Source organism: Cetorhinus maximus, chromosome 4 (genome assembly GCF_964194155.1).
Source record: "Cetorhinus maximus chromosome 4, sCetMax3.hap1.1, whole genome shotgun sequence".
NCBI lineage: Eukaryota > Metazoa > Chordata > Chondrichthyes > Lamniformes > Cetorhinidae > Cetorhinus > Cetorhinus maximus.
Window position 1 is genome coordinate 157,505,625 of NC_135882.1, and position 17,082 is coordinate 157,522,706.

At 45.2% G+C, this 17,082-nt stretch overlaps 1 protein-coding gene across 12 annotated transcripts in view; it reads left to right on the forward strand.

Annotated features, from left to right (window-relative positions):
- The window catches only part of LOC144679979 (receptor-type tyrosine-protein phosphatase mu), an 855,381-nt gene that overhangs the window by 365,304 nt on the left and 472,995 nt on the right, over window positions 1-17,082 (forward strand). For all 12 annotated transcript variants that reach the window (XM_078541013.1, XM_078541014.1, XM_078541019.1 and 9 more), the window contains exon 7: window positions 2,086-2,379. In XM_078541013.1, coding sequence (XP_078397139.1) covers window positions 2,086-2,379 — 294 coding nt within the window. The remainder of the gene's footprint in view (window positions 1-2,085; window positions 2,380-17,082) is intronic.

Genomic DNA, 17,082 nt, shown 5'->3' on the forward strand with positions numbered 1-17,082 from the left:
CTGACCTGGGGATCAATTGTTGGGTGAGCTCCCGATGCTGCTGGCCCAATCAAAAAGTCAGCAATTTTAGAGTCTCGGCAACCCCATCAAGAGAGGTGGGCACCTCTGGGGTAGGTAGGAGACCGAGAGGGCTCCTCAAAATAGAGGCAACCTTTGAACTGTCAAAATTATTAATTGTTGAAGGTGAGGGAAGGTGGCAGGGCTCTCTGACTGGACTAATGGATTGCTTGGACCCAAGCACTCTCCGCTAGGATTGTTGGAGCCGCAGGGCCATCCTTTGATGCCCGCTGCCTCCTCCTTGTGGGTTGGAGCCTCTGTCTCTGAACCCCCCCACCCAAGCCTACTGCAGGAAGGCTGCCTCCATGAAGTTCGTGGCCTCCCCACACAACGGGATCTGCTTTCCCTCTGTATAAATGTCATGGGATCTTTAACTCACCCCTAACTGGGGCCTTAATTATTTAATTGGCTGCTCGCTGTCTTGCAGCTGGCAGCCTATCCATATTCTTGCCTGCCCCAGAACTTTCCAGGTGGCAGGAATGCATCAGAGAGTCATCCCAATACGGCTTCCCACTCTTTTTCTTCCCCCCTGCCTCCAAGTCCACCTCTCCGGGGTTTCGTCAATCCTACGCTTAAATTCCCATTATTTATTCTAACGTCCCGCTTGTGTGGTTCTTGGAGGAGTGCATTTTCATTATTAGCCTTGGCTTAATGTCTCATTTGAAAAAAATGTTTCATTGCAAAAGACAAGGCTGAAACATTTGCAACCATCTTCAGCCAGAAGTGCCGAGTGGATGATCCACCTTGTCCTCCTCCTGAGGTCCCCAGCATCACAGATGCCAGCTTTCACCCGATTCGATTCACCCCATGTGATATCAAAAAGTGGTGAAGGCACTGGATACCGCAAAGACTACGAGCTCTGACAACGTTCTGGCTCTGGTACTGAGACTTGTGCTCCAGAACTAGCCGCAACCCCTCGCCAAGCTGTTCCAGTACAGCTACAACACTGGCATTTACCCAATAATGTGGAAGCTTTTCCAAGTATGTCCTGCCCACAAAAAGCAGGACAGTCCAATTCGGCCAATTACCGTCCTATCAGCCTCCTCTCGATCATCAACAAAGTGATGGAAGGTGTTGTTGACAGGGCTAACAAGCGGCACTTACACAGCAATAACCTGCTCACTGATTCTTACTTTGGGTTCTGCCAGGGCACCTGACCTCATTTCAACCTTGGTCCAAACATGACCAAAAGAGCTTCCATTTTGCCATGTAAATGCCACCATAAACCTAAAGGAGTTTGCGGAATTTCTGGAGAAAACGCTGAGGCATACACTGACAGGGAAACCACAGTGCAATAATTTAGGAAAATATTTGGGATTAACAAATGCCCAATCCATTTTTTACATAGTGAAATCTATGTAATAGAGCAGGACACTGTCGGGCTAGTTAAAGTGCGGAGGCATGAAGCCAAGCAAGATGTGTTCAGGTTGTGCCAGGCTGATTTTAAGTAAGAAAGTAAAGAAAGTCTTAATAACCACCTTAAAACATTCTTGCAGGGCTTAGCCCTGCCTATTAGATAGGCTATACCTCAAAGGGGGAAGATGGTGGCAAAGTGGTAATATCACTGGACTGGTAATCCAGTGGCCCTGGCTAATACTCTGGAATCATGGGTACAAATCCCACCACAACTGGTGGAATTCAAACTCAGTTAAAAAATCATAAATAGTCTCAGTAATGATGACCATGACTCTATCATCCATTGTCGTAAAAAACCCATCTGGTTCACTAATGTCCTTTAGGGAAGGAAATCTGCCATCCTTACCTGGTCTGGCCTACATATGACTCCAGACCCACAGCAATGTGGTTGACTCTTAACTGCCCTCTGAAATGGCCCAGCAAGCCATTCAGTTCAAGAGGGCAATTAGGGATGGGCAACAAATGCTGGCTTTGCCAGCGACACCTACATCCCATGAAAGAATAAAGGAAAAAAAAGATCAAAGATGATCTACCACTTATTAATTCCCTATATGTTCTCTAGTTTGTGAGATATGGATATATAATTCAAACTGTTAAATCTTAATTTCACAGATCCACCTACTCCAATAGCTCCGCCTCAGCTTAATTCTGTTGGTGCGACATACTTATGGATCCAGCTCAATGCAAATTCCATTAGTGGAGATGGTCCTATCATCCAAAGGGACATTGATTATCGCAGCACAAGCGGGAGCTGGACGGACATACAGCCGGTAGACAGCCATCAGTACAAAATCGGGCATTTGGATCCTGACACAGAGTATGAAATTCGAGTACTCCTCACGCGACCCGGAGAAGGTGGAAGGGGAGCTCCTGGCCCACCTCTAATAATGAGAACAAAGTGTGGAGGTAAGACCAGGAAAATGTTGGAATTTGATTATGAATTTGACAGCTAAATGACGAAAAGTGTACACTGTGTTGAGTCAATATCTCCTTGGTGTTTACATTAGGTCAAGATCGATTTTCTACCACTGAATCTAATACTCTGCAAATACTTTTATTAAAAATTCCATATGGTTCAATATTTACATGGTGCAGCATTGAGTCATATAGACCAGGAAATTCTGGGTTTTGATTAAGTACTGAGTTGGCTGATCACAGGCGGCAACTTTGAAGTTGGCATCAATGCTCCAGGGCTAATGTGCTACCTGGAAAATCTAATCTGAACAGACTATGGCTCCTAAATTTTGCAGCTGATCTGAACACCAACTGCACATGACTGTAGAAGACATCGAGTAGCCATTTAGAGAAATCAGTCTTCTGCTTTTTTATAGGCCGATGCTCTTATCAGTTACCCAGTTCGTCAATGAGGTATAGAAAATAACTGCTTTATTATTTTCCCGAATCAGGATAAATTGCTCAAATGTGTGTATAATGTGGCTGGCTCCATCTATGCAACTGTACAACATGGAACATAGGAACAAGAGTAGGCGTTTTAAGAAACATGGGGCTAAATTTTACGGGGAGACGTACTGCTCGCCCACCCCCCCACCCCCCCAGAAGAAAAGTCGGCCTCAAGCTGACTGACTTTTACAAAGCCTGCCGTGCAGCGGTAACACACTGGGGGGGGCGGTATAAACAGGGCGAAGGTTGCTCTTCTGGCTCTCAGCGGACACAAAGTCCTGCCCTGGAGATCTACCGGCCAATCTGATTGGTTGGCAGCTCTAGTAGCCCCAGCAGCGTCGGAACTCAGCAGTGGGAGCTGCTGGGAGGGCAAGCGTCTCCACAAAGAAGGGCGATGGAGACCAGAGTGAGGTATGTCCCAGGCTTTTAGGGCAGGAAGGGATCAGGCTCATGAGGGAGGGGGCAGGAGAGATGGGAGGTGGGGGTTGTTTGGAGGCCAAGCGGAGTGGAACAAAGAGGGGAGGTGAAAGCTTGTAGTGGGGGGGGAGGGGGGGTGCCAACAATACGCACAGGGAATCCCCCTGATTGATTTGCCATCCCTTCCTTCAGCCTTTTCAAAAATACAGTTTTAAAGATGGCCTCTCTGGCCCGCCTGCCACTGCCCAGAGTTTTATGGCACTGGAGGTGGATTGCAGCCTTTAATTGCCACTTAATTGGGCAGTTAAGGACCACAATAGGCCTAAGGGTGGGCGGTCTAGTGGGTGCTTTACCCACCCCCCCGTATTATGGGGAACAGGTCAGGGCTGGGCAGGAAGAAGGTGGGCTAGCCACCTGACAGATATTATGTGCCCCTCCCATCAAAAAAAGGCAGGTTTTGTGGGGGGGGGGGGGGGCACAGTAAATTCCAGCCCATAGAAAAATTTGAGAGACAGAAGGAAGCCATTTGGCCCATTTTGTCCGTGCCAGTTGCAAAGGACTAATCCAGCTGAATCCGACTTTGCAGCACTAGGTCTGTAGCCTTTTGGTTTACATCTCAAGAGCATAGTCAAGTGTTTTTTAAATATGATGAAGATTTCTGCCTCCCCCATCCTGTCAAGCAATTGGCCCCTCGAGCCCGTTCTGTCATTCAAAGAATTTATGGCTGATCTGTGACCTAATTCCATATACCTGTCTTTGCCCCTTATCTCTTAATCGGTCTTAGTGACCTGTCAAAGGGCAGGTCCACTGTTTGTTTCTGCAAGCCTGGCAGTCTTCTGATTTACTCTTCAGGAAGCTGCTTATTTCCAGCTCTTCAATGGAGGAGGTGTCCTCTTGGCTGGAGGTGAGGACCTGGATGGAGCTGAGGGATTAGCTGGCTGAGGGTGTCAGTTGTTTGGCAGAGCTCCCTGTGAACAAAAGTAGAGCTAATTAGAGCATGGCAGCAGAGTCAAAGGCAGGAGAGAGAGCACTCACAGTTGTGTTGAGAGAGTGACGATGTAGTGGAGGATCCTCACGTGGGTATTTGCCTCCGACCTCACCATTGCCGCAGGCACGGTCCATGTCCTCACCAGTCAGTGTGATTGCACACTACCCAAAGTGAGCGAGAGGGCTAATGTGGGCCACTCCATCCCTCCTGGTCTGGGACCTCTCCCTGCTGTTATGAGCCAGCTTCTCCTGCATGAAAACAGATGGTGAGAGTGTGAGCAGGATACATGACACTGTGTGAAATGTTTGTGTGGTGAGCGGAGCCCGCCCACCAGCAATCCAGCATGTTTCCCGTGAATGCGTTATTAATGAGCGGGACGTGCTGGGAATGGGACGATAACAGCACAGAAACCTGCCATTGCAGCCAACGGGTTAAACAACTTTTTTCACGCCCACTACCACACTTTGTGCATACCTGGGACAATTCCACCCATAGTTTCCCCCTATCTACCCTATCATATCTTGAAAGTTTTTATCAAATCACCTGTTAACATTCTAAATTCCAAGGAATACAACTTTACTTCCTCTGAAGAAGAGTCATATGGACTCGAAATGTTCTTCCCACAGATGCTGTTAAACCTGCTGAGTTTTCCCAGCATTTTCTGTTTTTGTTTCAGATTTCCAGCATCTGCAGTATTTTGCTTTTATTTACTTTGTGTAACCTCTCTTTGGAGTTTAACCTTTGGAGTCCAGGTATCATTATTTAAACCTTAGCTGCACTCCCTCCAAGGCCAATGTGTCTTTCCTAAGGAAGATCTATATGGCTAGGTCTCTCTACACAATGTCATACAATATAGTTGGCTCTGTGTAGTTGGTGCTGTCCAATATAGCTGTGTCTTTGCATACACTGTTGTATAACACTCTGGCTTCATATATGCAGTGCTGAATAGCACAATTGGCTCCATTTATACTGTGCAGTACAACATGGCTATCTCCATATTCACAGTGCCGTACAACATTGCTAGCTTTAAATGTGCAATGCTGAGCAACACAAATGACTTCATATATACCCATGCTGTAGAACACAAGTCACTCCATCAAACAGCTAATTATTTAATTTGCAATGAATTCATTTGGACTCTTTAATTATTCATACATTTTTATTCAGCAGTGCCCTTAGGAACACATTTACTTATTTGTCAAATCTGCAGTGCCCCATTACATTGAGTTGAGCCATTTCATTGTTGACACTTAAAGTATTTACTCAACAATGATGCTAATGTGATGTGGCTATGAGATACTTACGTTCTTCAGAACTGTGATCACTCAAGCGTGCTGCCTTTGCAGGACTGTTGCTGATACTGATCCTTCAGTAGCTGAAATTGTGACTGGGCAAACATGTGTCACAGGATCAGTGTCCTTTATTAACATTGACTGTATGAGGTGACTGTAACTGCTACTGCTTGTAGCTACTCCTACGAAGAGATCTGCTGTCATGGTATGCCACGCTCGCCTGCTTTGCGCCAGCCCTCGTACATCCACTGTAGTTCGTCTACAACTACTCTGCGATGTCTTTCATCCAACTACACCTAGGTCGACCCCTCTACCTGTCACACTCCACTTTTTCCACTAGTCGAGATCTCTAGCTTCACAGATCCAACCATATGCTGAAATACTGAAATACTGAAGCAGCTCCTCTTCATTTGTCTTATGGCCTGTCTATGGAATTTTTAGCTTACTTCTTAGTATCCACATTTCAAAGGCCTCTATTTTCTTCCACAGATCTTTAGTTGTTGTCCAGGTTTCTGAGGCATACAGGAAAATGGATAGAATGGAGCATCTTATGAGTTTTTGCCTTATTACAAGTTTGTGTTTTCTTGTTATTAAGCCATCCTTCACCTTCACAGAATTACTTCTGGCTATCTCTATCTTCTAATTTCAACATCGTATCTACAATCTTCTGTTATCATTTGTCCTAAATAAACAAATTTATCTACTTGTTCCAGTGTGACACCATCCAATTCAATCTTCACTCTAATTTTTTCTGAGGTATTCCTTCTAACTACCATTGCTTTTGTCTTTTTAGTGTTCATACTCAATCCATTTTCTAATCTTCTAGATTTTGCTTGATCGATGATATTTTGTAGGGCCTCTCCTGATTCTGCAAATAACGCTGTGTCATCAGCGTACTGCAAGTTTATGCTCTTGCCACCAATTTTAACCCTTGGAAGTATATCTAAATATTCTCTGAATATTTGTTCTGGGCACAGATTGAATAATTTTGGCAACAGTGCACAGCCATGTCTTACCCCTCCTGCTCACTTGAAACGTATCTGATTGTCCATCTTCTAGCCTGATGCTCACTATTTGGTTGCAATATAGGCTCCAGATAAATTTCACATCTTTACTGTCAATGTCACATTTCAATAGCTCGTCTATTAGCTTTTGGTGATCAAATGCTTTTCCATAGTCTATGAAACATATGTGAGTATTCTTGTTTACTTCTTGATATTTATCGAAGATTGTCCTTAGGTTAAATATTTCCCCTCTTGTTCCTACTCCAAGTCTAAATCCAGACTGTGTTTCACCAATTTCTGTTTCAAATCTGTTATTATTTCTTCCTGTTACAATTTTCAAGGTCAGTTTAATGAGAGGATTCTTTAAGCTTATGATTCTAAATTGATTGCACTCCATTGCTTTAGGTTTTTTAGGTAACGAATAATGAATGTCCCACGTCATTTGGAATGTATCCATTGGCATATATTTGATCACAAATTTCTGTTAACACAGATGTTCTGTTGTTACTTCATCTATGCCTGGAGCTTTTCCTGTACTCATCAATTTCAAAGCATTATTTGCCTCTGATATCTTAATGTTTAATCCATCGTTTGCCTCTATATCTTGAGGACTCCCTTGATTTGGATCACTGTATAATTCACTTATATGTTCTGTCCATCTTTCTGCTACTGTAACCCCTTCAAACAACACTTTGCCATTTTGTGTCTTTTATGTACCCACTTTTTAAAAAATTAATTTATGGGATGTGCCATGCCGGGTGATTGGCAGCATTCTCCACCCAGTCAGTGCTATTAATGCCTCTGGGCTTTGGGGCGACATTGAGCATATCCTTATACTTTTTCCTTTGGCTTCCCTTTGAGCGTCAGCCAACAGAGAGCTGTGAGAAGAGAACCTGCCAAGGGAGGTGCTTTTCGGGCATCCGGGCTCAATGGCCCGTCCATCGGAGTTGGTTCTGCAGGGGCAGGGCTTCAGTGCCGGTAGTTGCAGCTTCATGGAGGACGCTCGTGTTAGTCCAGCAGTCCTTCCATTTCATCCCCAGGATTCGACGTAAGCACCACTGATGGAAGCTGTTAAGGATCTTAATGTGGCAATGGTAGACAGTCCATATTTTGTTGCAGTACAGGAGGGTGGTCAATACAATAGCCTTATAAACCAGAACCTTTGTTGACTTCCAAAGTTCCCTGTTGTCAAAGACACGTTGGCGCAGCTTGAAGAAGGCAGCGCTGGCACAGTTGACTCGGTGTTGGACTTCCTCATCGATGGTAGCCCCTTGGGAGAGGTGGCTGCCGAGATAAGGGAAGTGCTGCACACACTCCAGAGCTGCCCCTTCTATGTGGATGGCACAGGAGATGCTCAACTGGCCCGGAGAAGGTTGGTGAAGGACCTTAGTCTTGGCGATGTTTAAAGACAGGCCAAGCCTCTTACACGATGCATTGAAGAGGTCAAGCGTCTTTGCATGTCCTGTACAGAGTGAGCCATCATGCAGCGGTCACCCGCAAACTGAAGGCCGTGGATGTCCATGGTGATGAGTTTTTGTTTTTGCTGGGAAGCGACCAGAGTTGAAGAGCTTCCCGTACAAATGATACTGAATGCTGACACCAGGTGGTAGCTCATCTCGGATGAGGTGGACGATGACGGTCAGGTAAATGATGAACAAGGTGGGCATGAGCACACAACCTTGTTTGACCCCGTTCCGGATGTGAAAGGTGTCAGTTTCAGATCCTCCACTCAGGACAGTGGCGGCCATGTTGTCCTGCAGGAGTCTCAGGATGGTAGCAAACTTCAACGGGCAACCAAAGCATTGAAGGACAACCCGTAGAGCTTTGGAATTTAAAGAATCAAATGCCTTGGTCAGGCCAATGAAGGCGATGAACAATTCTTGATTTTGCTCCTGACATTTTTCCTGGATCTGTCTAATCACAAAGACCATGTCCGCAGTAGCCGGGGATGGTCGGAAGCCACACTGGGTTTCCGGGAGGATCCCCTCAAGGACCAGATGAATGCGGCTCAGGAGGATGTGGGCCAGGATCTTACCCGCCATGGACAGGAGGGAAATCCCCCTGTAGCTTTCGCAATCAGATTTGTCCCTCTTCTTGTGGATAGTAATGGTGACCCACTGTATTGCTAGGGAGGGAGCTCCAGGATTTTGACCCAGTGACACTGAAGGAACAGCGTTGTATTTCCAAGTGAGGATGGTGAGTGACTTGGAGGGGAACTTCCAGGTGATGGTGTTCTCATCCATCTGCTGTCCTTATCCTTCTAGATGGTCGAGGTCGTGGGTTTGGGAGGTACTGATTAAGGACCGTTGGTGAATTCCTCCAGTGCACCAGTACACACTCTGCCACTGTGCGTTGGTAGTGGAGGGAGTGAATGTTTGTGGATGGGGTGCCAATCAAATGGGCTGCTTTGTCCTGGATGGTGTCAAGCTCCTTGAGTGTTGTTGGAGCTGCACTCATCCAGGCAAGTGGGGGAGTATTCCATCACACTCCTGACTTGTGCCTTGTAGATGGTGGACAGGCTTTGAGGAGTCAGGAGGTGAGTTACTTACCGCAGGATTCCGAGCCTCTGACCAGCTCTTGTAACCTGAATATTTATATGGCTAGCCCAGTTCATGTTTCTGGTTAACGGTAACCCCCAGGATGTTGGTAGTGGGGGATTCAGCGATGGTAATGCCATTGAATCTCAAGGGGCGATGGTTGGATTCTCTCTTGTTGGAGATGGTTATTGTCTGACACTTGTGTGGCGCGAATGTTACTTGCCACTTGTCAGCCCAAGCCTGGATATTGTCCGGATCTTGCTGCATTTGGACATGGAACTGCTTCAGTATCTGAGGAATCGCGAATGGTGCTGAATATTGTGCAATCATCAGCGAACATCCCCACTCCTGACCTTAGGAAGGTCATTGATGAAGCAGCTGAAGATGGTTGGGCCGAGGACACTGACCTGAGGAACTCCTGCGGTGATATCCTGAAGCTGAGATGACTGACCTCCAAGAACCACAACCATCTTCCTTTGTGCGAGGTATAACTCCAACCAATGGAGAGTTTTCCCCCGATTCCCATTGACTCCAGTTTTGCTAGGGCTCCTTGATGCCACACTCAGTCAAATGCTGCCTTGATGTCAAGGGCAGTCACTCTTACCTCACCTCGGGAGTTCAGGTCTTTTGTCCATGTTTGAACCAAGGCTGTAATGAGGTCAGGAGCTGAGTGGCCCTGGCGGAACCCAAATTGGGCATCACTGAGCAGGTTATTGCTAAGCAAGGGCCATTTTCTTTCTATTTCTGGTTCTGAGACCTCTGCTTGTTCTGTTTTCTCAATCCTGAGACATTCATACTTGTTTTTACATTAAGAGTGAATGCCTCTCTTATGTCCTCATCCTTCAACATGTCAAGCCCTAATAGTTGCACATCTTTTTCTTTTTTCAGCTTCGTCTTAATTTTCCACAAGGAGGCAATGATCTGAATTTATATTCGCTCTGGGATATGTATGAATATATCATTTCTAAAATGTTGTTTCACCATCACATAATCTATTTGATTTCTAGGCTCATTGCCTTGACTTCTCCAAGTATACTGTTTTCTTTTTAGTTGCTTAAAGAAGGTGTTTGCCACCATCAGGTCATTCTCTTGACAAAATTGTATCACTCTCTCTGCTCTTTCATTTCTCGATCAAAGGCCAAATTTACTGACATGAGTTCCTGATGTTCCTTCATCGATTTCAGTGTTAAAATCGCCCATTATAACTATCAAATCGGTTGATTTGATTTAATCATAATACTTCAGGATGTCACCATAAATTGCCTCTACTTCCTGCTTGTTGTGATCTCGTGTCAGGGCATAAACTTGCACGACAACCAGATCGAAAGGCTTTCCTTCAATCTTAAACATGATCACTCTTTCTGAGATTGGCCAGTATCCTTGAACTCATCTCTTGTATCTTTTGTTTACTAAGATTCCTACTCCATTCCTGGGCTTCTCACCTCCTGAAAAGTAAAGCACATGACTCTTCTTTTCCACTGGACCAGATTTTTACCATCTTACTTCTGCAAGTCCGAGTAAGTCAATACAGTGTCTGTCCATTACCCATATGCAGTTATCAAGCTTTCTTGCCTGATATAGAGTCCTTTTACTCCACGTTCCCTTTCTCAAGCAGCTACTCTTTCCATTGAGTGTAACGGGCTCAGAAACTGACCTCTCTTGTGAGTTTAGGTCAACTTCGTCATAAATTTATTGGTTACTTAATTGGACATTGTCACTATTTACAACAGAATTGACTGCAGGGGGCCCAACCTCTTCTGTGTCTCCTATTCTTTGACTATAACTTTCCATGACTAACTAGGCAGCTTGAACTGTGTGAGGTCCCAGACTCTTCACTGGTGACAGACCCCATTGCCTTACTAAGTGTCATCAGTGTGTCCTTGGGTGTGTCACACACCTTGCTGGTGTCTGCCTTCAGAGCCTTTGTTCCTAATAACTTAATCTTCTGCCTCTTCCGCTGTTCCCAGTTTTTTGTGTACGTTAGAAGGGGTGATGTCCCCACACCACATCAGTTGAAGCTGATGCACCCCTCACTTAGTTTTGTAGGACTGCTGAGCCGAATTCCTGGAGTATGACCGCTGACATACACAACCAGCTACTTGGAGTTATAAGAGAGAGTGGGCGGGTTGTGGGACACTGGTTTCCTCTTCCCACAGCTCTTTCAACGTGGGTGTGCGGCCTGGCTGGTGATGAAGGTTACTAGCCCTCACAAACATCTCCCATAAGCCCCTATAAGAGTGACAGTAAGAGCTGCTACAATAGGCATCAGATGCTGTAGACTCGAGATTGGGAAATAAGTTAGCCAATGTTTGTGCTTGTGGTTCCTATAGCAGGACAGAATCAGCCTGAACTTTGATGCCACTATGGGTTTTCAGGGGGTACTTATTACATTCCACCTCACTCAGGAGCAATACCTCCTGGTGCCTCTCATTCACCAGGGAGGTGATCACAGAACTGTTCCACCTCCTTCAGCAGGACCTGCAGCCTCACAGCAGGGAGAGGACAGTGCTGCCAGTGGCCATTAAGGTCGCCATTGTTCTCAACTTCTATGCAACCAGATTCCAGGCAGGAGCAGCAACATTGCCTAGTTCACCATTTCCTAGTTCACTACCCATCGTTGCATCCAAGGGGTCCAGTGGAGGCCCTGTATGCCAGGGAAAGCAATTTCTTCATCTTGTTTCTAACCTGAGAGAAGTAGCAGGAGCTGGCACATGGCTTTACCAACATAGCAGGATTTCCAGTGGTGCAGGGTGCTATTGATTGCACACTGACTCTGTGGACCTTACAGGTCACCAAGGAGAAGTACAGGAACTGCAAGGTCTACCACTCCATTAATATGCAGTTGGTGTGCACCAACCATGCCAGTGAATGCTCGCCACCCTGGCTGTAGCCTCGGTGCCTTCATCTTGAGGCAGTCTGGCATTCCTGCTGTCTTCAGGCCGCCATTATGAACCAGAGTCTGATTGTTTGGAGACAAGGTCCTCAACTTATGGCTGATGATACCCTTCCGCTGCCTGAACACACAAGAACGATGGGTATACAACGAGAGCCAGAAACGTCATGGACCAGAGCACTGGTTCTCTTGAACTCTTGTCCACATCACGAGGCTGGTGTGGTTGGCTCGGCTTTTGTTCTTGGTTACCTGAAAGCAGAAAATCAAAAGGGGATTTTGAGGTAAGTGGGAAGAGCAAGAGGTCCATGGTCATACCCTCAGTAGCTTGCACTTGAAGCCAAATAGCAGGATGAGGCTGAGGTGGGATTTGGGAAAATCCATAAGGCAGGAAAGTACCATCATCCTGACTTTTCTCGGTAGCACTGGATCCAACAGCCTCTGTCAAAGCTGGCCCCCCCATGATGCTGAGCACTGTCACCTCCAGTGGGCTTAAGTGATGCAGGTGTGCCTGCCCCCTGTCTGGTTCTACACTGGTTATGGGCCTGGGGAGGGCAGAATATGAGTGTGTTTCACTGTGTTTGTGTGATATGCCTGAATAGATGGGGGTATGTGGAGGCTGTGAGAGGCAGGTGTGAGGCTGGTATCATTGATGGACGTTTGAGGGTGAGGTGGAGTATTTGACTGTTAGGCCTGAGTCCTGATTATCAGGGGAATCTGATGGGTGAGTTACGGAGGTGTGGTACATTGAGCAGTGATAGGTTAGTGATGCAGTGGGTAGGAGAAAATGAACACAAGAACACAAGAAATAGGAGCAGAAGTAGACCACAAGGCCCATCGAGTCTGCTCCACCCTTCGATATGATCATTGTTGATCTTGGGCTTCAATTCCATTTTCCTGTCCGCTCCCCATATCCCTTAATTCCCCGAGACACCAAAATTCTGTCTATCACAGCCTTAAATGTATTCAATGATGGAGGATCCACAACCCTCTGGGGGAGAGAATTCCCAGCCTCCCCACAGACTTCCCAGTCTCTGACCTGCTCTTGTAGCCGCAGCATTTATATAGCTGGTCCAGTTCAGTTAATGGTTAATGGTAACTCCGAGGATGTTGATTATCACGAATCATGACTCTCATGCCCAAAAATGGAAGCAATTGCATTTTTAGCCTCAAGGAAGAGATTGTGGTACTAACAGTTAAGTTTACGTGTTAAGTAAATTCAACTGCCTTTTACCTATTATACATTAAATTTGGTGTGCTAGGTGCATGTTGCATTGAAAATGTTAGTATTAAACAGTCCTTGTCAGTGATGTCATTTGAAATGAGTCCAGCCCAGTGGTGCCCTTTGCTTTGAGCTTTGTTAAGTTCAGAATGAGCAAGCTGAGAAAGAGAGAAAGAGAGAGGGAGGGAAGGAGGGAGGGAGGGAGTGTTCACTCATGTTCGCAATATGGAGGAGTAGCTAGAAATGTGGGAAATAGTGGCTTGACAACAGACAGGAACATGGGGAATGTTTTTCAGGTGCTGCAGCTGTGTTGCTGGCCCAATTTAAATAAACAAGCTGACAAGCTGGCTCTGAGGCTTCTATGCACTTGCATTGGGACACACTCGTTGATTAGATTACTGGCATTATAGACTTTTATAAATCTTAATGGCAGTTTATAACTTTGTGTAAGTTACTTGTTTGCCCAACACATATTTCCTCTGCTTAAAGCGCTGCTGGGATATTATTTCTTGGACATTGGTCGCCCTCTGGGTATCTCCACCGAGTGGCCATCGCTGATACACAAGCCCAAATGGTGGCCGTCGACAGATTATTCAAATGTAGGATCTACCATAATTAAGCTATTAAGGTATCCTCTGCCGTGATCTGCTTGCACATTTCCAGCAGCAGTCACTGGACTACCATAAGGAGTTGGAACCTGGCTGATTCTTGCCACCCTATTCCCACCAGCTAAATCGGCAAAGAGCACAATTGAACCTGGGACACCAGTGACTTAGTATCAGACTGGGGAATGTGGATACCAATTGTCAGGGGGGTACAGACTTACTTGTTTTTTTTGGTCAGTGCAATCCTTATTATTTTGATAATTGTGTGAGTCGTATGATTAACCTCATGAGTTAGGTTTAGAGATGAAGGAAAATTGAGCAAAGCACAATTCTGAAAGCCATCGAGGTAATAGGAAGAAGATTGCTTGTCATGCACCATTACAGTTTTCATTTTTGTTTATAAACTCGAGCTGTGTGAAGAAGATATTGGTCACCAAGCAGCACGTGACATGTTAATAACTGGCTTCAGGGGCTGTGCGAGGCTGATAAGGTAATGGCAAAGTAATTAAGTTGGGTAGGAGTAAACTGCTGCCATCCTCAATAGCGGCTCTGTGGAATCTGTAACAGGAGTCATTTATGAAGAGAATCATTGCACCTGTTTAATTACAGTGATAATTGTACACTTTAAGCTGTTCACCCAAGGGTATGGCAAACCAGATTTAAACTGCGAGCGCAGCCTACCAGACAGTTAATAATCTTAATGGTTTTAACTGTGTCTAGATAATGTGGCATGCGAGGCCAGCAGAGAGACCTATATGATAGTGAATGGGTCGAAGCTTTGTATCTCCGCTCCCCCACCCCCTGCCCCCCCCCCCCCCCCCACCTTTTGTAATATGCTTCAATAATTGTTATGCACATAAATTATGCCAAATTGGTTTCAAATTACAGAAGATGTGTAATAACAGGTTGTGACACTAATGTGTTAATGTGTTTTATTGTCTCTGCGTCTCTTTGATATCAAATTCAATGGCATATGTTCCTTTATGACAATGCACGTTGGCAGCATGGTAATTAACCGTTTAAAGTTTTTAAAAAGTTGTAATTTTTGGAAGACGGGTGTTATATAAAATTTAGATGCCTGACAATAACAATAGTATATTGCAGGAAAATTGCACGGATGTTGCTTTAGACCGAAAAATAAAGCTGGGGCACAATTTCAGCTTGGCACATTGGCTGGTGCCAACACTAAAGAGTTTTTGGGCTTCTTAACATAGGACCCACCCCAGTGATGACTGGACATTTGCCTGAATTATAGAGGCAATACCTGGGAGCAAATTGAACTTTGGTTGAATCTGTAGGAAATATAATCTTTAAGTGAGCACATTCATTTTCACCTTGCTTCTGTCCTCATTTGCAGCCAGGTGCAAGAGTGTTGAGCAGTTACATTGACCCGGGCAGTGACTTCCCTCCATTAAGCTGACAATAGCCTTCAGCCCAAACATGGCCACCCTCCATAGCTCCAACTCCAAGTATCAAAAAAGGGCTGTGCTGCCCTTCTTTCCACTTCCCTCAATCACCACCACCAGTTCCTCTGCTTTGGTGAATTGCAGCCCTTTAAAAGCTGTTCCCATATCAGATTTTCTGATCCCCACCAAATGTGCATTTCCAAGTTGTTTCAGCCAGCTTTTCCCTTCCTTGTAGTATAATCAAAGAAGGGGTTGGGGGCACACACTGTGTAACACAATGCTACCTGAGCTACAGGCTCAGGCATGCTTAAGATTTGGGTCAGCAGAACTCCATTTTTGGCTAAATTGAAGCTACGCATCCCAGAGCAGTTTGCAAAGGGGAAAGGTGGACACTGAAAGAAAAGAAAGATTTCCATTTCAATAATGCCTTTCATGGCCTCAGGGTGCCCCAACGCACCTGATAGCCAATGACATTTTTTTTTACCTGTAATCACTGTTGTAACATAGAAAAAATAGCAGCCAATTTTCTCACAGCATGCTCCCACAAATGCCAATAAGATCATGGCCAAAAAAATCTGTTTTTTGTGATGTCGGTTGAGGGTTAGGTTTTGGCCAGGACACTGGGGGACAGCTCCCAGGCTCTTCTTCAAAATAGTGCCATCGGGATCTTTTATATCCACCCGAGAGAGCAGCCAGGTCCTCAGTTTAATGGCTGATCTGAAAGATGGCACATCGAACGCTGCAACCTCGATTTTATCCTCAAGTCTCTGGAGTGGGTCTCAAACTCATGGCTTTCTGACTCAAAGGCTAGAACGCTACCAACTGAGCCATGACTAATTTCACGGAGCAGGAAGCAAAGGAATTTACTGGAAAAGACGAGAAGTATGGTGGAAGACATGGAGGAAGATTCTTGTCTTCACTATCTGGGGTTCATGCCATTGATTTTAATGAAATGAAATGAAAAGCTGGTTCTGCAAAGGGTAAGCGAGCTGCTCCTCAAAGTTACCGCCCATGCAGTGAAGGTGAAAATCTACCCCATGGTGTTTAGGGAGACTTTTAAAATCAGCCGGAGAAACAGAAAGGCAGAGGAAGGGGACGTAACGAATAGTAGATCAGCATCCAATGACTGAGTGGAGAAAGGAGCAATAATCCAGAATCAGAAGAATGAAGGGTGCTGGCTGAGACATATTTTTCATATTCGTTCATGGGCTGTGGGTGTCACTGGCTAGGCCAGCATTTATTGACCATCCCCAGTTGCCCTTGTTCAGAGTGCAGTAAGAATGAACCACATTGCTGGAGAAGATTACCCAGGTAGACTATTATCATCCTAGCTGCAACAATGAATGGTAGGAACCTGCCATTCGCGACAAACACTGAAACAATGTGATAAAAGCAAAAAATGTGACCTGACACCTCGTAACTCCTAACACCTGGCTTGTCATGTTTTGGTCTCTTAGTGGCGTCAGCTGCAGAGACAGCAAAAAATCAGAATGGCATATGGCGGCGCTAAATGCATTTGATTACAATGTTAAATGATGGACAACAGTGTAGCAAAACATTTAATGCAGAATGTTGTTTTTTTTTTAAAAATGAAGCGTGCTGTAATCATAATGATAAGCTGATGAGGTGGCCCGAAAAAATGCTTGCATTTTTTTAACTGCTTCAAAATAAACAGTGACTGTTGGCCATCTGTTAAGATTTACAAAATGTTATAGTCTGAGCAATTTTGAACAATTAAGGTTCATTGCATTTGTTAAAATGCATTGTACTTTTTTTAAGCCCAGCTGCTGGTGACTGTTAAATTAACTGCATTTTATATAAAGTAAATGAAAGGTAATCAAGGAAAA